The sequence below is a fragment of the Idiotropiscis lumnitzeri genome, chromosome 3 (assembly GCF_059441095.1).
Source record: "Idiotropiscis lumnitzeri isolate Australia: NSW breed Sydney's pygmy pipehorse chromosome 3, RoL_Ilum_1.0, whole genome shotgun sequence".
NCBI classification, from domain to species: Eukaryota; Metazoa; Chordata; class Actinopteri; order Syngnathiformes; family Syngnathidae; genus Idiotropiscis; species Idiotropiscis lumnitzeri.
In genome coordinates, this window is record NC_142393.1 from 1,940,897 (window position 1) to 1,962,714 (window position 21,818).

At 45.3% G+C, this 21,818-nt stretch overlaps 4 protein-coding genes across 17 annotated transcripts; 2 read left to right on the forward strand and 2 right to left on the reverse strand.

Moving 5' to 3' along the window:
• Positions 1 to 443: 443 nt before the first annotated feature.
• On the forward strand, positions 444 to 2,258 carry sumo1 (small ubiquitin like modifier 1). The gene is made up of 5 exons (XM_088292154.1): positions 444 to 611; positions 944 to 1,018; positions 1,158 to 1,235; positions 1,451 to 1,522; positions 1,594 to 2,258. Exons 1-5 carry the CDS (start codon positions 600 to 602, stop codon positions 1,660 to 1,662), a joined length of 306 nt encoding a protein of 101 aa, XP_088148280.1. The 5' UTR covers positions 444 to 599; the 3' UTR covers positions 1,663 to 2,258.
• Positions 1,925 to 4,707, reverse strand: LOC148339373 (claudin-34-like). The gene is given in 2 exon segments (XM_088292153.1): positions 1,925 to 3,723; positions 3,726 to 4,707. Coding segments are annotated over 2 exon segments (681 nt in total). The 5' UTR covers positions 3,994 to 4,707; the 3' UTR covers positions 1,925 to 3,310.
• Positions 4,708 to 4,752: 45 nt separating this feature from the next.
• Positions 4,753 to 16,028, reverse strand: LOC148339374 (protein Shroom2-like). 13 transcript variants are annotated; one of them, XM_088292144.1, is made up of 13 exons: positions 15,716 to 15,815; positions 15,004 to 15,177; positions 14,886 to 14,905; positions 14,740 to 14,817; positions 13,705 to 13,807; positions 13,510 to 13,527; positions 12,828 to 12,947; positions 10,577 to 12,683; positions 10,432 to 10,487; positions 9,455 to 9,913; positions 8,840 to 9,301; positions 7,878 to 8,541; positions 4,753 to 6,156 (listed from the first exon to the last, which is right to left on the reverse strand). In XM_088292144.1, the coding sequence occupies exons 5-13, from the start codon at positions 13,797 to 13,799 to the stop codon at positions 5,884 to 5,886; spliced, it is 4,254 nt and encodes a 1,417-aa protein (XP_088148270.1). In that variant the 5' UTR covers positions 13,800 to 13,807; positions 14,740 to 14,817; positions 14,886 to 14,905; positions 15,004 to 15,177; positions 15,716 to 15,815; the 3' UTR covers positions 4,753 to 5,883. The 13 variants fall into 13 exon arrangements, with proteins under 13 accessions (XP_088148270.1, XP_088148264.1, XP_088148271.1 ...); XM_088292138.1 differs by lacking the exon at positions 14,886 to 14,905 and having other exon boundaries at positions 15,808 to 16,028; XM_088292145.1 differs by lacking the exon at positions 14,886 to 14,905 and having other exon boundaries at positions 15,113 to 15,177.
• A 1,431-nt stretch (positions 16,029 to 17,459) lies between these two features.
• On the forward strand, positions 17,460 to 20,572 carry LOC148339375 (growth/differentiation factor 8-like). 2 transcript variants are annotated; one of them, XM_088292151.1, is made up of 3 exons: positions 17,460 to 17,809; positions 18,353 to 18,720; positions 19,808 to 20,572. In XM_088292151.1, the coding sequence occupies exons 1-3, from the start codon at positions 17,482 to 17,484 to the stop codon at positions 20,186 to 20,188; spliced, it is 1,077 nt and encodes a 358-aa protein (XP_088148277.1). In that variant the 5' UTR covers positions 17,460 to 17,481; the 3' UTR covers positions 20,189 to 20,572. The 2 variants fall into 2 exon arrangements, with proteins under 2 accessions (XP_088148277.1, XP_088148278.1); XM_088292152.1 differs by having other exon boundaries at positions 18,356 to 18,720.
• The last annotated feature ends 1,246 nt before the right edge of the window (positions 20,573 to 21,818 follow it).

Here is a 21,818-nt window from a genome sequence, read left to right on the forward strand (position 1 = left end):
GGAAGTCGCCAAGTTGTACTAACAAAATAAATGTGTTTTACGATGTCAGATAATGGTAAAGCTTTTACTTTGAAGCCGAATACAAAACCCCATCATTTTTCTCTCATAACATACTTGACACGTCATAACCTTCGACCTCTTTGGAAGAACGTACCAAAACATAGCCGAACACTGAGAAATAATAACATAGAACAAAGTACATACACTAAATGCAACGTACATCCTGCAAAGGTGAAACAGTGTGTCAGTTACAAAAATGACAAAAGTACTTTTGCCTCCTATAACAACTAAATACGTGTATAATGCGCTAATGTCATGGCTAAATGAATTCATTCTCGGTGCCTGAACTATTCCGTAGCACTTGTCTAAAACGAGCAAGATATTCATATTTGGAAAAAGTATCTTTTGCGGTTGTTTCGTCTGTGCTTGTGACTCTGAATTATGTTTTATTTTGAAAGCGCTGGGGTGCGTCGTTTCCATTTCCTGTGACAACATCTCGTCTGCGATAAGCTAAGCGTGCTTATGTGAGAGAAAAGCAGCGTTTGCTAGCCAGCGCTAATTTCATTTTTACATTTCTCCCATCGCCCGCGGAGGAAAACATGTCCGACACGGTGAGGTTAAAGCATTTACTAGCAGCTTTTCCTCTTTACAGGCGCGTAACGCAAAACGAGACAACACACTGTATAGTGGCTTACTTTGTATTTTTTTCTGTGGTATGCTAACCTTTAGCTCACACAACTAGCCAGAGGCCCAAACTCCTTCAAACAACTTCCCTGTTTAAATATTGTGCTCATATAGTCGTATTCGCAACTTGTATGCTCAACGGTGTTTTGAATTACAACCGTCAGTGGTGTTTTTAGTATTCTCCGTTCATTCTGAGGGGATCCTTTTGTTACTTTTTACGATAGCGATGTTCACCTGCGTACACGTTGGTATGTTGTAGGAGACCAAACCATCGAGTCAGGACTGTGGAGATAAAAAGGATGGAGAGTACATCAAATTGAAGGTGATCGGACAGGTAGGAGCTCTTAAGTCTTGTCCAAAATGTGACCTTTGGTTTTGTTGTCTAGCATGGTAGGAGGGACAATATTGTTACCCTCCTCACTTAAGAACGTTTGGTAGATGCATTGTTTCACATCCAACCCTTGGCTCCACAGGACAGCAGTGAAATCCATTTTAAAGTGAAGATGACAACACATCTGAAAAAGCTGAAAGACTCTTACAGTCAGAGACAGGTTAGAACTCACACGGCATGACTGGACTTGAACTGAAATTGAAATTGAAATAAAATCAACAATTCACATACCGTGATGAAAAAGTTGTTGTACACAACAATTCGTTCTTTTTTTTTTCACTTCAATGTATTATTATTATTTTTTTTTTAATAACTCCAGAGTGATACAATCTGGATCTTAAAGTTTGTCTGTGTGTGTGTGGGGGTGTGTTACAGGGCGTCCCGGCAAGTACACTCAGGTTTCTCTTTGAAGGACAGAGAATCGCAGATAATCAAACTCCAAAAGAGGTACTTCTATTCATATGAATGAACACTTTTACGTTAGCGCCTGGCTATAATGTATGATCTTCTCCCGACAGTTGGGAATGGAAAATGAGGACGTCATTGAGGTATATCAAGAACAGACAGGCGGCCTTTGGAATGATTAAACCTCTTGTATTCAGTCTGATTATTTTGTATTTGGCTTTTTTTATGAATGCATTTTGTTCACTTTCAAACCATCTGGATCAAAACTATCTGGGCTTCCATATGGATTTATAGGTGTGGGTGAGGACTGGGGGGTTGCAGGAGTGCGCCTTAGCTTACCATGGATGCCATGTCACGACACTACTTGGATTTATTTTTAAGCGTGTCTTCTGGTTTTATGTCATGACATACGCAAAGATTCTACAGCAAAAGCACCAGGATGTAAACATTGCAACATGTAACTAAGTGACATACAATTTTTAATGTACTTTATTTCAAGCATCGCATTTCCCTTGTACAGAAAGTCCCCTGTTTGTTTTGAGAAAAGTGATGTAAACATTTGTCAGAGTCCGCTGTCTACATTTGCCACTGTTTCCCATTAAATGATTTTTTGGGGGGGTATTTTAAATAATTGCAATAATATTTTCTTTTTTATAACAATGGTATTTGTGCTTGTACATGTTAGTGTCAATTTTAGTGTTTGATAAAACCATGTTTATCTCTGTGGTCTACTGCTCATATTGGATGATTTCATCATGTAAATAAATTATTTGCTGCACCCGTTTGGACACACTTGTTGCAGCTGGACTCCTACATTTTCAGTCATGTGAAGTTTCTGCAGGACATTCATGTTTGCACACTCAGGGATTAACAGGTGAACGTCTCATGCAGCCGCTTCTCCAACTGCAATGTCTAAGATGGTGATCCAGTGGAAGGTCAGTCCCTCTGAGCTGAGCTCCAACACTTGCAAGGCTTTTATGGGAGTCAAAACGCAGCTAGTTGTCCTCCAGAGGAACCTTGATACAGATGGTTTGACATTATGATGAACCCCCCCCCCCAAATAAAATATTTATGAAAGGACAAAGCCAAATGTTGTATTTTTGTTTTAACTGTTGCGATATGGGAGGTGTGTCAGAAAAGTCCCAGGACAATGAATCTCCATTATGTCTTGACGTTTTACCAGCATTCTCTGCTGCACTATAATGCACTCCTGCATAGTTTCTTCCGGTATCCTTGGGGCCGGTTCCGGTGAGTTTGGAGTAGTTGCTCGAGCATGTGATCTCGGCCAGGAACTGTCGGATGTTCGGCATTGTGGCATAACTTTGGACTTTGACTCTCTGGCTTTCTTTGTACTTGGAAATGTCTGTTTCTTCACTACAGATTCTGGCCGGGTGGGGCGGGCGTGTATAAGTGTGTGAGCACGTGTGTCTCTCTCTGTGTGAACCATAAACCAAACACTAAAAAAAATGTGTTTGAATCGTCATATTTGACCCGTAATACCACAAAGGTTTACCACTGAGGTTTAGATGAAGCCTCATTCCAGTACAAAAAAGCAAATGCTAATTTTTACACACCTAAACTTGAAAATAGATCAATTTAGACCCGGACACAAAATGAGGGTTAAATACTCCGGGGTGATTTTAATGTAGGAGAGCAAACTTGCAGTTTAAGTTCAAAATATTTTTGGGCACCGCAGTCCTGTAACTTCACTTGCACATCTCGTATATTTGCAGTCATGATTCAGGCGGGCGAAATTGTTTCGACGAACTTTTGAAACGACAAACCTCCTCTTTGAAACATGCAAACATGAAACCTCGGACTGAATTTGAATTAAATATCCCAAACAACTTGATTCGAGTCAAATGCTGGGTTATCTTTTTCAACAGATCCATCACGTTGGGACCTCACCGGTGATTTCACTGACGTGCAAAATAAACCATATCTACAGAACATGAGCCCAGACAATGCCATTAGGACCGTGCCCATCATTCCCACTGCGATGCCGCAACCCACATGCTGAGAATCCGGCGAACTGGGCATCTTGAATCCGGGGGGGAGCGCGATGGTCTGATTGGTCAACACTGAGCGCAGATTCCACGTGAGGGGCAAGAGTGACATCCCGGAAGCTGACAAGAAGAGTGCCCCGGTCATCAAGAAGCAGCTCGCTACATTCTTCTCCATGCCAAAGAAGACATTCCTCAGAGTGTAAACTCCCCCGCTGTTCCCCGCCAGGCCCACCAGCAGAGGACTTGAGCGGCGGCGATCTCAGGAGGCGTGGACGCCTCTGACAGCCTGATGGACCCGCAGTGCTTGACCATGAAACTGGGGCTTACCTCCACGTGACTGTTGAAGCACGCCCTCCACACGCCCACCCAGGCAACCCCCGAGCTGATGACTTTGCTGTCGTACACCAACCAAACCCTCCACTGCACCAGTCCAAGGGCAACGGCAGTTAGAATCCAGCCGGCGCAACCCAGCCACAAGGCACAAAGCTGCGAGTGGGAGCGCCTCATAGCCAGAGCGCAACTTCACAAACGAGTCGAATAGTCCGCATCGCCATAGCCAACCGACTTCACTCCCACTGGAATCTTCGGAAAGGCTCCATCGCTTGGACTCCAGCCAAAAACAACGCACGCACACTGAGAGGCGGAGGAAAGTCAAATCTGCGTTTCAAACCTCGGGTGCCCAAATGGTGGAAAACGGCTCTATGCAAGGTCAGATGAATTCTACTGCAATACATCGCAAACCATACATCAGACTAGTCAATTATTTTGGAGTCACACACCTGCTTTCTTGGTCCCTGTGGAACGTGACGTCTCCAGACGAAGTGAAACCTCTAACGTCCTCATCCCACTCAGTCTGATTTGCTGCTGGCTGTAAATGATTGACGTTGCTTCCTGTTATTGCGCTTTTGCTGAGCTTCTTATCAGTCCTACAGCGCAATTCGCCGTCATCTTTGCCCTGACAGAAATCTTTTGCAATGGACAAAAAGGGATCACCTGATCCTTTTATTGCATATGCCTTGCTGAAAGGCTGCGCATTGCCACTGGACAAGTGACCAGACCAGACAAGGGAATTCCCAATTGAGACGCCACAGTGAACATCTGCTAGTCACTACAAACTGCACCCAGATGTGGCAAATCTTATCAAGTAGAAAACTACCAACATCATGTATCTTAATAAAGTGCTTCTCAATTATTTTTTGTTTCGCCCCCCTCCCTTGCAAGAAGAAAACAATTTGTGCGCCCTCCCGCTACCCACCCTCCGCCGCAACTATAAATCATAACATTTTCGTTGCAAAACAAACCTACACCGTCGAGTTATTACTCGCTGCACACAATGAGCAAGGAGAGCGCTACTGCCAACTACTGGAGTGGATGTGCAATTACACTGTATAGTAGTACGGCGGGAAAAAAAACATGTTCCACTGGGTCACACGTGCCCACCCTCAGCATCGCAGCATGCCCCCCCCCAGGGGGGCCCGCCCCACTATTTGAGAAGCACTGTCTTAAAGGGACGCTTGATTGATGGTAACATCGCTACTTAATGGGCCATATAATAGGCTTGCATGTAAAAATGACCAGTACTCAAAATGCCCTTCCAAAAACTCGAGTGAGTTTAGTTTTTTTTTTTGTTGTTGTTGTTGTTTTTTGTGATGGAATTTATGACAAATTTCCTCGCCCCCTTTTGGAGCTCGGCTTGTTATTTTTTTGCGTTCTCAGTGAACTACGTCACAGCAGGCAGGCAAGTGAGGTAATATTGCTCAAGTTGTAAGTTCTATTGCCACCAAAACGCAAATGCACATCTCTTGTCCACTTCAACCTGTGAACGCAGAAAAGCGTCCGGCACAATGATTTGGATTTATTGACATCAAACGTGAGCTCATGATCACCTCCACAAAAATCAAAAATACCATGACGATCGATTCTACACTTACACAGGCTGAAGCGGACAAGAGTAAGAATGCGCACACGAACCCTGACTGGTTACATTTCGGACATTCACTAAAGTCACGTCAAATTGAAGGAGGCTGACAGCGGCTGATAGGGCCAGTAGGTGGGTATCTATCTTCACGTAGGAGGACTGAGTTGCACACTATTAAAATACTGTATGCCTTTTTCTGCTGTTGTTTTCTTTTAATTTTATGTCAGTTGAAGTCTGATTCCGGGGAACATTTCAGTTTGCACTATTTTTCATTCAGCATTTCATCACGAGTGATGACTGTCCAAAAAAATAAAAATGAAATCAATAATCCCATTAAAGTCACCTGATTGTAAAAGTGCATTGATTGTGTAATGTTGAGCGCTGTCACATTCAGTACATGCAATAAAGCATGACACAAAATATGCAAAAGAAAAAAACAGTTAGAGGGATGTAACCAGTCCACAGCTTCTTCCTGGTTTTTAAAATTGCGACCTCGGCTCCAGTGGCAGACTGTCCAATAGGCACTTGAGCTGCTCCTCGCCCAACTTGATTTTGTCCTCCAGTTTGCGCTGCTCAATGATGAGAGCAGACTTCATCTTGACAAAATGGCGATAGTCATCCAGGCGCTGAGGGTCCAAGTGGGCCTCCATGACGGAGGACACCAGACGCTCCCGGCGGTCCAAGTTCTCCTTTAGCTCCTTGGCGTCCTCGTGCTGCCGCATGAGCAGTTGGCGCTTCTCAGTCAGGGTGCGCTGATAAGAGGAGAAAAGAGACATCTGTCATCGGAACATGGCAAATGAGAACAAAACGTGACAATGACCAGTCTTCAGAGGGGTCGCAAAAGGGGCGGTAACCAAGGCTGTAGTCTCGAGTTGGGGGCCAAAGGGGCCCTGAGAGACAGCGGGTGTTGTAATCGCAAAACTAGACACAAGCCCCTTGCCACTTATTGCGGACTAGTGGCTAGTAAGAGACCGCTGATAACGGTCCATAATCAGGACACACGTTTCAGTTTCTTCTGATGACCTCCGGGGTCACGCTTGACTAGCCCCGCCCACAAAGGTTCGACAAACAACCTTTTTTCCATCACGGACAAGTTTATAACTTTTGCGGACCAGCAAACTGTGGGGGTGGGGCTGTGGGGCATGCTCACCACATATATTGCAGAGCAAGCTTCGTACATGGCCAACGGTTCAAGGTAACGGAGAGAAGCCAGTCACTTTTTTAAGCTTTGATTCATAATAAATAAACAAGAAGTACTGCAAGTTTTTTTTATTTATTTATGTATATTTATTTATATCCAGGATGGCCGAGTGGTCTAAGGCGCCGCGTTCAGGACCCAGTCTCCCCAGGAGGCCTGGGTTCGAATCTCGAATTTCCCCATTGTGGGACTAATAAAGGCATTGGCTGCCAGGATGGCCGAGTGGTCTAAGGCGCCGCGTTCAGGACCCAGTCTCCTCAGGAGGCCTGGGTGCGAATCTCGAATTTCCCCATTGTGGGACTAATAAAGGCATTATTATTATCTGTGTGACTTGGCCCGGTCCAAAGTGGCCCGCAGACCCGCACTGGGCCATGGTGTAAAATAGGGGTTCTCAAATGGGGGTACGCGTACCTTTGGGGCGACAGTTAAGCCACAAAACCAGTCTCAATTATATTGACCAGTCTTAAAAACATACGAGTCCACATTTATTTTTGAGTTTTTATTCTTTGAAGCTACATCTGAAACGACTTTAATGAAACATTGCAACAGTTAAACCTCCCGTTCCCCTCGCAAGGTTTTGCCACTTGGGAGAGTCCAACGAGGGTGATGATGAGCACCTGGACTGGAGGTTGAATCAAGTGCCGCACCTGGCAAATATTTCAGCATTTGGGTTGCCGTCTGAAAATCCGAAAATGTTTCACTGAATAGTAAAAAACAAATTGTTTTCCTTTTTGATATAATCAACAGGTTTTATTTCGTAAATTGACTTTGTGCATAGCAGCAAACTTTATTTTTTTGTCTCGAACGTAGGCGTCAAACTCTGGCCAGCGGGCCAAATGCGGCCCGCTGTGTAATTATATTTGGCCGACGAGGCTATACCAAATGACTATTATACCATTTTACATTCTATAAGATAATAGTAACATTCAAAATGTTCAAGCAAATCTTTTTTAGGTCCATATCAATAGGTTCATTTGTTCAATGCTGGCACGCGGCTTTGTTCAAGGATTACTTTTCGGCCCACTGTGTATCTAAGTTTGACGCCGCTGGTCTAGAAGCTTTTACAGTAAAGTTAGCATTTCTTGTATCTTTTATTTTAATTTCCAATACTAAACTGCATTTAATGTCAGAACATTACTTTGATATTGAAATAAATGTCAGGTACGTTGAGCCCTTTGCGCAAATCGTCTTCTACACGGTGACAAAATGTTTTATTTTTTTTTTCTGCGAAGATGCCTGACTTATGACCACAAGCTACGATTTACAAGCAATTACCTTCTCCTCCGGGGCCACTCCATCTTCCAGACTGTCGAGAGCGTTCTCCACACGGGCCAGCCGACCCGAAAGCGACAGCAACAAGCTCACGACTTTGTCCAGGTCACCCACAAACATCCGAAACTTTTCCAGCTGGTTGGGCAGACAATAGCACTTGACGGTGGTCTCCACCTCGCTGCCCAAAGCCTCGTTGTCCTCGATGTCCTCCTGCAGGCTTTGTCGCGCCTCCCGTAGCACCTCCAGCTTCTTGGCCAGGCTTGCGATCAGCTCCTGCTGGAGAGAGATTGCAGACAGAATTCGCTGCCAGTGTGCACCTACGGTCCCTCGGACCACCACCAAACATTCGCACAGCGCCGTACGCCAGCGTGAGTGGCACTGGAAGCAAGCTGGGTGAAGCGTCTTGCCCAACAACACAACGACGAATGACTCGGACAGAGCGATGTCAAACAGTGGAACTTCTTCGCACTGAGCCACGACCGCCTCGGACTGTGATACCTTTTTACTGGCGAGATCTCCATCCGGCTCGTCTTCCGAGTCCTGTTCCAGCAGTTGTTCCTGCATGTCCTTCATCTTGATGAGGAGCTCGGCTTTGGGAGCCGACGTGTTGTAGTAGGAGGAACTTGGGACAAGTGAACCCGCTGCAGAGACATCCTCCTCATCCCTCCTAACAGCGTGGACACACACATGAGAACACCCGCTTGAGAGACAAATGAAGATCAGTTTGACTTCACTTCTGTTGTTGTAGACGTCAATGACGGTACATTGCTGAAGCAATTAAATCTCTCGAGTGAGATTATCATGTTTAAATCCGGCCACACATCAAGTGATGCGGCTGAACTTGACAGAACCGGACAAATTACAGTCGGCGATTCACACACACACACGCACACTTTTTAGCTCCCGGTCAATATGACACTATAAAGACAGTCAAGAACTTCTGTGGCGGTCGGTCACAAGCAAACCTGCTCGTGGTGGTCAGCCTGGAGCTGCTTGAGGTTCTTCTGCGTTGCTTGGACCCCTCTCGGATCTGCTTCTCTTGGAGAAATAGTCCCTCCATCAGGTCCATTGTGGTCTTCCTTCCAGTCTGATCGAAGATCTCCACCAGGGATTTATCTTTGCAGACGATATCCCTTACCAGCTGCTCTGTCTTGGCATCGTCTTCCCCTGTTAGGTTTGACTCGGGAATGGCGTCCTTGACTCTGTGTGGTTCCGATTCACGTTCCAAGTTCTTAGTAGGCTGCTGAAGGCAGATATTGAAAGTTGAGGAGTTCCACGTTTTGTGAGCATCCACTGAGATGATGTCTGAACAAGGCTTGAAGGTGCCAGAGGTGTTGCTGCCCTGAGATGAGTTGCTTTGGACCGCCCCAAGACTTTTACTCCATGAACTATTCACGTCCGTCACATATTCAGAGTCATTTTCAGACCTGGAAAGAAACACAAGCCGAGGTTTTCAGAAAGCTGTGCAATGAGATCTTTCTTTTCTCCCAGTGAAGTTGGTAGCACAGCAAACCATTACGTAACCAGAAGGCAATGGAGATGATGCAGACCTGAAGCTAAAGTTCAGATAAGCCGCTTACCAGAGACGTGAATCCTCCTGCACGGACGCAGATGGCTGTTTGTCCATTTGCCTCAAAAGTGGCACGGGAACGTGAGGGTGGTTCGTTGCAGGAGTGGACAAATAGCAAGAAGTTGCTGACTGCTCCTTCTTGCTCTCTGCACCTCCCGTGTTCCCTTCAGATTGAGGAATCCTGCCGAGATGAGGAGAGCCAGGAGGGGTGGGACTCTTCGTTGTGCCAACCAAACTGACAGAAGGGGGCTGAAGCGTCTCCGGGTCTGCAAGGACCCCTGAGAGCAAATCCTTGGACAAGCGAGTTGTTTCCGAGCCTAAATGAGGCCTGGAAGGCGAGACAGCATCGGCCCGGAGAGGCTGGGCTGGCTTCTCGGAGCTGCAAGGACCAGAGGAGACTGCAAAGTTTGGGAGGACAGAATCTGGGCTGGACTGGGGCTCACTTATGCCTGGGACTGGGGTCTCGGTTCTAAAGGTCACATTTCATATACACGTTTTGTCATGCTGCTAATTTCATGCTTTCTGTCCTTTTCAATCTTCGACTTAAATGTGCTTAGCAAGAACATTTATCGTTAATTGCTTGAAGAATGATTGAAATGCTAGCTTCAGGACGTAGGGATTATATCTATTTATTAACGTACAAACGATTTATCAACATTTATGCCATTAAATCAGTGCTTATCAAATGGTGGGTCGGGCCCCCCTAAACCAGGTGAACATTCTTTTTTCTGCTGTACTACAATAGGGTGTAATTGGCAGTGGCGCTCTCACTCGCGTAGCGATCATTAACTCTACGGTGTAGGTTTGTTTTGCAACGAAAATGCTATTATTTATAGTTCCGGCGGAGAGCAGGATATTGGGGGGTATGTTTTCTTTTTGCTAGGGGGGGCGTAACAGAAAATAAATAAATTGTCTTTTTTCCTTCCAAAACATTCATATCATTAGTTCTTCCTCTGTCCTTACTAAACAAATACTCTCTAATTTTACCTTGCAGTGTCATTACTCTGCTTCACTTGAGGATCCCGGCACAGGGATGGAACATTCTGCAGAAGAAGAAAAAATGTCTTGGACTGTAAGTGAACGTTCCCATTTCAAAAACGATCCGGCACAAAAACCGACATCCTTGGCTCACCTGAGTACAAAAGTCTGCCGAGGGAGAAGATCTGGATCTTTCGTGGAAGTACGCTGCCATCACCCCAGGTTCAGGATCCAAGATGTTTTCGGCCGAGTAATACCTGCCTTGGACCTTGGCCTCAGATGTTCTCTTGTGTTTGTTCCATGTGGCTTGGAATTCAGCAAACGTTCCAAGTTTCTGTTGCTCCTGTACCTTCACCTCCCCTGGAGGGCTGAGGCAACTGATTTCTGCAGACGGATGAGTCTCCTCAGCCTCCCCTGGCATCCTTCTATCTTTGGTTTCAACTGCACGAGCTTGACTTGGGTTTAAATCTGTATTGGAGGTTGTCACCTGTCGAACCGGTTTAGAAAACTCGGGATTGGCCTCGGAGAATTTCATTTGGTCAACAGTTCCATCTTGGTGCGCACTGTCCACTCCCACTCGATCTATCTTGTCCGGTTCCGAGAAGGAATGCACACGTTTGGCTAAGGGCAAACGCTTGCGCCCTCGAATGCGTCCGTTAGAGGATTTAAGCACCGGTGCCTCTGCTCCGAGGGGTTCGAGATCACGTCTCTGAAACGAGGTCGCCTGTAGGACCCGAGCTTGTGCCTCTTTCAGATTGTCTTTGTAGGTGTTTGAGGAGGATACGGCGCATGAAAGAGAAGGCTCTGCAAATTTCCACTTTGCAAAATCCTCATCCTGGGCTTCGCAAGTCAGTGTTGCAGCGCTGCAGCTTTTTTGCAACTGGGCTCGCTTCTGTTGCACTTCATTCCGTAGTGTGGTGGCGTAACGGTCAGCGCGCCGACTGGCTTTTCCAGCATTGGCAACCAGGGAGTCGCCGTTATTCTGCGAGGACACGACGCTTGTTGGCGGAACTTCCGTTTGAATTCTACTCTCCTGTGCCAGTGAATGAAGCAACGGGGTTTCCGATGGGGAGACTCTGTGGTCTTCTTGTGGTACCCAAGGATCGTGCAGCCTTGAAAGACCAACCTTGTGAGTACTACTTTGATGAGCTGGGAAAATACGTTTCATGTTGTGAATGTGTCCGTCATTTCTCTTCGTGGCATCCTGTGGGCCACGGCAGTGAGTGCGTTCGGCAATTTGGGGATTCACGAGGGTAACACTTTTCAGAAGACCGTTATTTTCTGTGGGGACCATCTGGTGCTTTCCCTTTCTGTGAACTAAAACACAGTGTCTGTCATTTTCTAGGTTTGTGGCAGCAATTGAGGCTGACGAGCACCAAATGAATTTACGGTTTGAGGCCTTCACGGGCAGACCCTGTAAACTGCGATAATAACTTCCAACACTTTGAGTCTTGGTGCGAGGAGCTAAGCGTGTCTGGGGATAAAAGAGGCTCTCGTCACTGGACTGTTTTTTGTGAGGTGGCCTGTTGGCGTAATGAGATTGTCGGATATCAGTGCTGGACAGTGAGAAATGTTTGTTAGGGTGTCGTTGGTTGTGTTCACCTGCTCTGCTGGGATGCAAAAAGTCTTTGTCTGACAGTGATGTGACGCTACATCTGGACTTAATGTTTGATTCTGGCTGAAATTTGTTTCCTTCTGCGAGCCTTTCAACAGACCTGCGGTAAATCTGTGGATTTTTTTCAGATCCCTCCGAGTATCGGAACATACTTGTGGGGACACAACCGTCATTGCGCAAAAGGGGAGGTGCAGGAGGAGACTTGGATTTCTTCTTTTCCGGTACTTGCCACACTGAACCAATGCTGGGTCGAAATCTACTTGGCATCCAAGAGGAGGTCTGATCATCCAACCGTGAGCCCTCCTGACAAGGAGTCTGAAAGTACTCGGGGTGCTTCACTGTAAAGGACCCTTCATGCTGAAGACCCTTGAAAAAAATGTTTTCCACGCTGGTTCCCTTCCGGCCAAGTGAGCTTGAGTCTAGAACCAGAGGCTTGGATCCAATGGAGAAACAGTTGAATGTGTCTTGTCTGCCTTCGGACCCGGTGAGAGGCTCGCTAATGCTCGCGTGTTTCGTTGGAGAATCATGATCCGGTGAGAAAGGATGAGCAGGACGCTCCAGTTTCTCCATTTTGCTCACAGAGCCGAGCTGGCCGGTTGGCAGCTGCTGGTTATTCTGGCCCGTTTGACACGATGACTCTTTGAGCCTGGTGTGAAAGGTCGCATGAACATTTAGGGTTATAGCCCCGTTATTAAGACCACCAATATCGTCACTAGAGGAGCTCTTGGGGTTGTTGAGTTTTGAAAAAAAAATGAAGGGAATCACTTGCATGCAAACTTGTCAGCCCCACCTTGGTTCTTTTTGCTGCCACACTGGCTCTGCGGTGGTCTCTTTGCCAAGGGACTCAGACTCGTTTGCTGTCAGCTTGGAGGCGTGCCAGGAGTGAGGTCGTGAGCTCGGATCATTCTTCCTGTTGAGCAAAAAGCCAAGAGACCAATAATCGGTCTTCCAAACGTTGTCATCATTGCTGAAAATTGAAGATGCAACACGACGAGGTTGAACCACAGAGCTTAACCTGTGTCACTTTCATAAAATTTTTCCGGGCAATAAGCTGCACCTGTATACAAGCCCCACCAGACTATAAGCCGCAGTTTTTTATGTAAAAAAAATAAAGCTGTTTACTGAATGTACAAAACAATTTTGGAGTGTGAATGCACATCAAGGTACAGAAACAGATTGTTAAAACACGGCAACAACTTTGCTCATTAAAACAGAACAGACCCAAGAGGAAAAAAAATGTAGATTTATTTAGCGTATTTTCTGAACTATAAAGCGCCCCCTTCTGGTGAAAGAAAGAAAAATCCACAGAAAAGCTGCTCCGCTGTATAAGCCGCATGGTTCAAAATTGAGGAAAACAGTCCGGAAAATATTTTGCTTGACTTGCAGAACTGGATAAACTATATAAAGTACGTAGACAAATGTGAATATTTCGCTTCAAGTATAACAACACCATTTCAATTGGTCTGACATACCCTTTGAAGTGATTCTTCCTTGGTTGGCATGTTGCGAAAAGAAAACAAGACGCTTTATCACTGTTGTGTGGAAAGTCCTAAAATATTTCTTGGGAAGCAGGGAAGTCTAAAAACTAGTGAAGCAGAACAACGGAGGAAACATCCTCCAAGCCCCGAGCGTTTTGTGATCAAAGGCCACTTGCTACGGAATTGTACCTCATGGAGCTTCGCAAAATCTTGGTGAGAAAGCACCTTGCCACAAGAACCTCGCTTTCTGACGGCATGGTGTGTGGTGACACAACATCGACCATTTTTAGCCCTGATAATGGCGAGCATAGGAAGAGAAGAGGAAAAAAAAAAATCACATGATTGCTTATTCTGATGCAGGTGGATTCGTGAGAGCTCACGATGGACGAGGCCACAATCAAATAAATGACGACGGTTATGTCCCTTTGAAGTGGAAACTCACGCGCTCGTCGGTCGCAAACATCATGAAGCTTTTAGCCAACTCTGAACACTCGCCCACGACAGGCACCAAATGAGGCTCGCAGACGTTATTTTGGAGACACATCCAACTTGTCAGAATGAACGCGGGAAATTATCTTTGTTTTTTTCACCAATTTCACATTGTGACCGTAATTGTGTTGCTTGTTGCCGTCCGAATTTCAGGGCAGTCACGAAACGGTCCGACCCAAAGATTTGACACTGCCAAGCTGTGACGGAAGCACATTCTTTCCACTGAGGAATTTAGGGAGGTATTTTCCTTTCCTGCCATGCTCTGGCTTCATGTGGAAAAGCGCCGAGCTGTCCGGGGTGTTAAAGTGATCAGGCTAAAATGTCAACGACACAAAGAGTCGATATTGGAAAATTGCGTCACTAATTTTATTTTTTTATCACAGCTCGGTGTGAAGTGCCGTCACGTTGTTGATCAAACATCAACGTGACGCACAAAAGTAAGAGTTGTGTTGCCTGCCAACCAGCTGGCACACAATGCAAATGCAAATAAGTGGCTATTTTTGTTTATTTAGTTTTTATTGACTTCCGAGAAACATGAAGTGATCATTCACAATCCTCCAAAACTCCAAAGTGGCACATTCCCAGTTGACTGAACTTCACTCGAATCTTTGTCGTTTTGACAGCACTAACCCAAACGGAACTATCGAGCCATCGGAGTTCAAGGTGATCGATCCGCAGCATTGCAAGAGAAGATCTGACATGGCAAATAGAGAATAAAGGAAAAAAAAAACTCACCTAATGAATGGATCGTTTCTGTGAACTGAAGATTGGGAGCAGATGCACGTTCATGTCGCCTTTTTCCCGCAGTTCTGCCTGTAAGGACAAACTTTCACAGCAGTCTGACAAGAGTCGACGGCATCGTACAAACAAGTGCAACACGCCTTATGCTGCTGGTAGATCTCTGCAGGGATTATAAAGGGGGGATTTGAGACAAGGGGGCGGAGTTATTGTCCAGCCCAGTGTCCTTGCTGTAATCTAGGATTTTGGAAAGGAGCTCACACTCGACCAACGGCAATAAGACTGGCATGTACCAACTTCTCATAAACAAGCGTGTGTGAAAGTTGGGGAGGTTGACGGGGGGGCAGTCCCGAACGCATGTATTTCACACCCCGCAGTTGTGTTCTTCATCTCGTTCTGTGGGCAGGTAGACGCAGCCGAACAGGAATGTTGGCCCTGTGGAGACGGCAAACAATTTCAGACTGAGCTCCATCATTGCCAAAGAAGAGATTGCAAGATCGACGCTCTTGAAAACGACGCAAGGCATGTCGCTGCGTGGTGGTGTGACGCAGCATTGCCTGGCGAGTGACATTTCAACTTTCGACACCTGAGCGTCTAGGCCCCTCTGATTCAACACGCAGCCTTTGGGGCCGACGGGCCCCACTCATCTACAAACGCGACGACACAAAGCAAACTGCCACAGTCATCACGGTTGGGCTTATCTGGCTGCCGTCGCCTGTCCGAGCAAATTAAGCACGAGAGCTGGTCAATAACATGCCCGCAACACATCTGACAAACCCGACAATCTTGATTCTGTTCACTTGGAAGCACAAAGCGTAAAACAAAGCACCAATCACTCATCCTAAAGTTTCACGTTATCTGGCTGTTCTAATCTCTCGTCCTCTGATCACATCCCGCTTCTCTTTAAAAGCACATGATTTGCTCAGAACAGATGAAAGAAACGTGCGGTAGATGGAAGGGAAAGAGGAAGTACCTGAGAGTGGAACCCCGGCATGACCGCAAAGCTTCAAAGTGGCCACTCTGCGTGAGGACAATGAGCTGGGCTGATATGGCCTCTCCACTCACCTTGGCAACACGGGCCGTACCATCCTGCATCCTGACGCAGGGGAGGATGCTTGGATATGCACACACACACCTGAGGTCAACTCCATAGCCGCGTTTTGTTGATTCCAAATCTTCACTTTAACTACCTCATCATCATTAACATCATGACATCATGTCCATTTGGCTCTCCCGGTGGGTCGATCCCACACTCTGCATCCCCTCCAACCCTCGACCCACGCTTCAAACGCTGAAGCCCAACTTGTGGCTTTGCAACTGCTAATTGGATTCAAACGTCACCATGCTAAGCAGACCCACTCTGAAAGATGTCAGAGTGCAACACCGGGCAAAATGTTGCTCTGCTTTATCGGGTTTGGTACTCACGAAACACCGTTTTTTTTTAAGATATACTGACTTGTCAAGGTCATTATAGTTCATAGTCATCTTTAGTGGAAAAATAACAGGGAAAAGGCTGAAGATGAAAACACATTTAAATTTTTACATTAACTGAAATCTATATAAATATAATACATTTTAAATAAAATATGTTCTAAGACAAATAACCAGAATTACAACAAAAGTTAAAAAAAAAACTAACACCAAATCCTGATAAGATCACACTAAAAATTGTTTAAAACTAACTCAATTTCAAAATGAAATGCAAAGGAAAAATAGTTTTAAAAAAAACAAACAAAACTATCCTCTAAAACAGTAAAATGAGCACCAGTCATAAATACTGGGAGAAGCTTTTCCAATATTGGATTTAATTACATACATTACACTTTATGGACTTTATAAACATTACTTGCGTAATAGATTCATTTGCTCGCGATGTAGGATCTCAGTCTTGCAGCAAATAATTGAATCGACAGCACTAAGATTTCTTTTCATGAGGCCCAAAATCCCTGGCAGAGCCCCTCTGTGTGGGTTCACTTTAACCCAGTCTCGTTGGGAAACACTGGACTACAGATAACGTAATGGCGCCCTCTGGTGGTGACAATTAATAAATAAAAATGATGCCCCTCTGATGCTGTGGAAGTTCTCTTCGAACCACGGCTTGTGCTGTCAGATGATGTGACGACATCAAAGTTTGGAAAAGTAGACTAGAACATCTGAACTTTTTTGGGCGGGGGGTTAATCAGAGGCACTTGAAATGACTGACTGACTCCCATTTAACATGATATTGAATGTGATTGGTTTATTCTGAACTCAGTTGAGTTATGAGAGGACTTGGACGCTTGTGCAAAGCCGTTATTTGTTTTTGTTCAGTTGACCTTGTGTCGCTCAAAGATTGTGTTTCTATAAGTATGCAGGTACACTGTTTTGACGTAGTACTTCAGATTGCACTTCCAGATGAGTTTTTTATTTTAGGGATTGATGAAGGGTTATACTATATATTTGTTTGTCCTTTATGTTGGAAATAAAGTTAATTCATTGATGCAACATGCTGAACTATTTTCTGATTTTCTGTCTGTCTTGTCTTGAAAATAATCAATTTCCAGCAACAAACAATTCAGGGCAGAAACAAGTGATATCCTCTCCTCAAGCATCATATTAAACAACAAAAAAAATAAGACACAACAAAACAGCTCTACCTCTTTAAATCTGCTTTGAGATTAAGCAGCCAATCGTGGAGTTGTGAGGGCAGAGACAACATTTCATAATATAGCGTCACCCCACCAAGCACTAGTGTCCAAGATGCTCCTCTTGCTCAGTGTGGCTGCCATTCTCTCCGCGGGCTTCTGCAGGGAGCTGAACCGGACCTCCGGGCTGATGGCGGAAGGCATAGAAGCATGCTCAGCCTGCGAATTCCGCGAGCATAGCAAGCAGATGAGGCTCTACAGCATCAAGTCGCAGATCCTCAGCATCCTTCGACTGGAGCAGGCGCCCAACATCAGCAGGGACATGATCCAGCAGTTGCTGCCCAAAGCACCGCCTCTCACGCAGCTCCTGGACCAGTACGACCCGCGGGTGGAAGATGAGGACCACGCCACCACTGAAACCATCATCACCATGGCAACCAAGTGTAAATAACCAAACTAACTAAACCTATTCATCTCAAACTCCACACAGTAAGGCCGCATCTGGAATCGAACCCACGCACCTTTGCGCTGCGAGGCCCTCGTGCTAACCAGTCGCCGTGCCGCCTCAAATTTAATCAAATGTCTCAATTTTTTTTTCATTTATTTTATTGATTTTCTATGTATATTTAGGTGCAATTTTAATTATGTGTAATACATTTTGTATTATTTTAGTATTTTTTATTTCCGATAAGTGCAATGTTAATGTCCAAATTTTTTACTGCACATAAAAGTTTTTTTTAATCGAGTATTTTTTTTACTTTTCAAGTACACTACGTTGCAAGCTAAGTTCAGTTGTATTTAACTTTTACATTTGTATTTCATCTTTAAGCGACCTTAATAGTGACTGAATCATTTTTTATGTTTCAATTGCAGCAAGTACACTTTTTTTGGCACTTTTCCGACATTTCCTGAAATCAATTGTGAAATCTTGAATGTGGAAGTTGTTGCTATTGAGTTAAACATTTGCTGTGAACCATGTCTTCCAGCAGACGCCATTGCAAAGGGAAGGCTGTCCTATTGTCTGTTCAGCCTCAGCCCAAAGATCCACACCGAGAACATCTTGAGCGCTCAGCTGTGGGTTCATCTGCGGCCAGTGCACATGGTCACAACTGTCTTCCTGCAGATCTCGCGACTCAAACCCGACAGGGAGGGAAACAACACGCGGGTCCGAGTGCGCTCGTTAAAAGTGGACGCCGACGCCGGCGCCGGTTCTTGGCAGAGCATGGACATCAAGTCTCTGCTGCAGGCATGGCTGCGTCAGCCAGATAGCAACTACGGTATCGACATCAACGCGTTCGACCCTCAAGGCGAAGACCTGGCAGTCACATCGGCAGAGCCTGGAGAGGAAGGCCTGGTGAGGACGCCTTACAAACTTGACTTAGAACAACTTCGAATCAGACTGTTCGACTTTTTGAACGATGTGAAAATCCGAAGAGGCAGCATTCTGTAGCGTGATTAGCATGTCTGCCTCACAGTCATGGGGGCAGGTCCGGTTGAAATCTCAGCTGGAGCACGTTTAAAAGTACATGTTCGCCTCACATTTGTGTGAGTTGTATCCGGATAGTTCCGCAGCCGCCCACATTCCAAAAAGAGGGCTCTAGGGTTGAGCGAAGACAACAAATTGTCCGAACGGTTGTTTTATTTAGTATATGTAACCAGGTGATGGAATAGCAACGAGCCCCGGGAGTGCCTTGGCAATCTCAAGGCAGAAGACCTAAATGACGACAGGCAAAAGTAAAAAAAATAAAATAAAAAATTCTGGAAAGAAAATGAAGAGACCACCGCAAAATTGTCAGTTTCTCTGATTTAGATACCACATTTCTGGACTATAAAAAAAAAAATAAATAAATATTCAAGCAGCACCACGCTATAAGCTGCAGTTTTCCCTGTTGTGAATAATGCGTTGTTTCCTGCAAGTACAGAATGATTTTATCCTGTGATTGCACAAAAAGGTACACAAACAGATTGTTAAAACAGTGGCTTTTAACGTGGCAACAACTTCGCTCATTAAAAAAAAAAAATCAAGATTTATTTAGCATATTTTCTGAACTCTAGAGCGCCCCTACTGGTGAAAGAAAAATCCACCGAAAAGCCGCACGGTAGTATTAGCAGCATCGTTCAAAATTGAGGAAAAAAGTAGCCGCTTATAGCCAGGAAAATACGGTCGTTTACTTCAATCTCTCAACACAACTTTGTTGACCCGGGGTCATATTTCATTTACATGGACAGCAATATTCAATTGTCAAAGGAAATGTCATTGAAGATTTACACAAGCACTTTCTGATGACTTGAAGCAAAACCTCTCATGTCAAATGCCACAAATGAAAAATTTGTCATGCGCAATTGAGGAACTATACCGACTCGAACCTCCAACTATGTGCAAACCACTTGCTGGAAATCCCACAACATCAACATTAACGCTCCAACCGATTCCTTTCCAGCAACCATTCATTGAAGTCAAAATCCTGGACAGCCCAAAGAGATCCCGTCGTGACTCGGGCCTGAATTGCGACGAAGAATCGGCTGAAACGCGCTGCTGCCGTTACCCGCTCACCGTGGACTTTGAGGAGTTCGGCTGGGACTGGATCATCGCCCCCAAGCGCTACCGAGCCAACTACTGCTCAGGAGAGTGCGAGTTCTTGCACTTGCAGCAGTACCCGCACGCACACCTGGTGAACAAGGCCAACCCACGCGGCACGGCGGGACCCTGCTGCACGCCCACAAAGATGTCGCCCATTAACATGCTCTACTTCAACCGCAAGGAGCAGATCATCTACGGCAAGATCCCGTCCATGGTGGTGGACCACTGCGGTTGCTCCTGATGCACACAGCGAGTCAACATGGGAGCAGAGGTTCACGCCACCATTAGTTCCACTTGTAGCGACTTTAGAGTTTTAAAATCAGCAGAGCACTGCGCTGTATTTCCTGTCCAGTGGTACCTTAACTTACGAGCGCCTAAGTTTAAAGAGTCTTTTGTTACGAGACGCAGCTTAACTCATTTACTGCCATTGATGGCTGAAGACGTCAAAGATGCTTTTTTTTTTTTTGGGGCTGGTATTGAATGAGTAAATGGATTTTTTTTACTTTGAATTTGACTTACGAGCAAGCTTCAAATACGCCGCTGCTCGAGTGATGTTGCAAAAAATGTGCTTGCTGTATTTGTAGCTGCAGTTCAGTTCCCAAATATAACAAAAGGTACACACTGAGTTTGGTGTCTGTCAATTTTCATTGGTGTTGTGCTGCTAGCCTGAAGCGGATGAATGTGCTAGCTGCTAGCTCCTAGCTTAGGAGCTAGCTGTGATTTTGTAAAAACAAAGGCTGTGTCCAAATTTGTAGGCCGCCATCGTCCAATGGCCGAATTAAAAACTTCTGACGTGCCTCAACCGCACGGTAGTGTCCTAATTCATTCGGCCTTTGAATCGAACCTTCAAATCTTTGTTTCCATGGAGACGGGCCCTGAGTGAAAGTTTCTTCGGAGCACACTTCCGTTGCCGACATTGCTCTGCTCTTCTTCAACGCTGCTCTTCTTCTTCTACACAAACACGTGAACATCTTTTCTACCAGCCGAACAAATTGCTTAAATCTTGCGGCGAACGTTGTCGGCTCGTCCGAATTAAAATGAAGAAATAAAGTAATCGCTGGGGCAGCTTCATAAGTGCAAATTATTTACACGCACATTTTTGTGACTTGTGGACCATTCCATGGTATAATAAATACACTTAAATCTGGAGGATGTACTCTTGAAGCTGCTAGCAAGATATAAAATTAGCCTCACTTTAGCTAGCAACAAACCACCACAACTTCTTCCACGCCCAAAGAAACCCTCACAAACACTTGCCAGCACACTAAGGCTGCGATGTACGTTGCTCACGTGACTTGTTCATCATGGAGTATTGCCAATAATGAAATGTTACTGGTTTGATGTTGTATTTTTTTGGAATGTGCAATCGATTGAAACAGAAGAGAAAGGAACTTTCTCAACTTACCTGGTGACTCGATAGGAACGGTCACTTGGGCGCTGTTGGTTGCAGTCGAGTGCAAACACCCAAATGACATCCTTTCTCTTTAACTTTTGTTGCTAACTAGCCAAGAAACTAAGCTGGTCACCTTTTCAAGAACCTCTGTGAGCAGGTGCGGAATGATTGACGCGTCGCTTGGTCACGCCTTGGCCGCGTTTTTTTTTTTTTAATCACAGTGATGTATAACAACAGTTTATTTCTTTATATTGTTTATTATTATGTAGACGGCACTTTTGAATGGATTGAGTGTATTCAGATTAAAAATAAGTCCATTGATCTACAAGCTTGGTCACGCAACAAATCCAACTCTTAAGTCAAGGTCGCACTGTATTTCGTTTGATACGGGGATGCGAGGTCTGCGAGGCTCCCCGCTGCTTCCTGTCCTTTCTGTCTGATTTGAGCTTTGGCCAAAAGAAAGCCGGCAGGGTGTCAA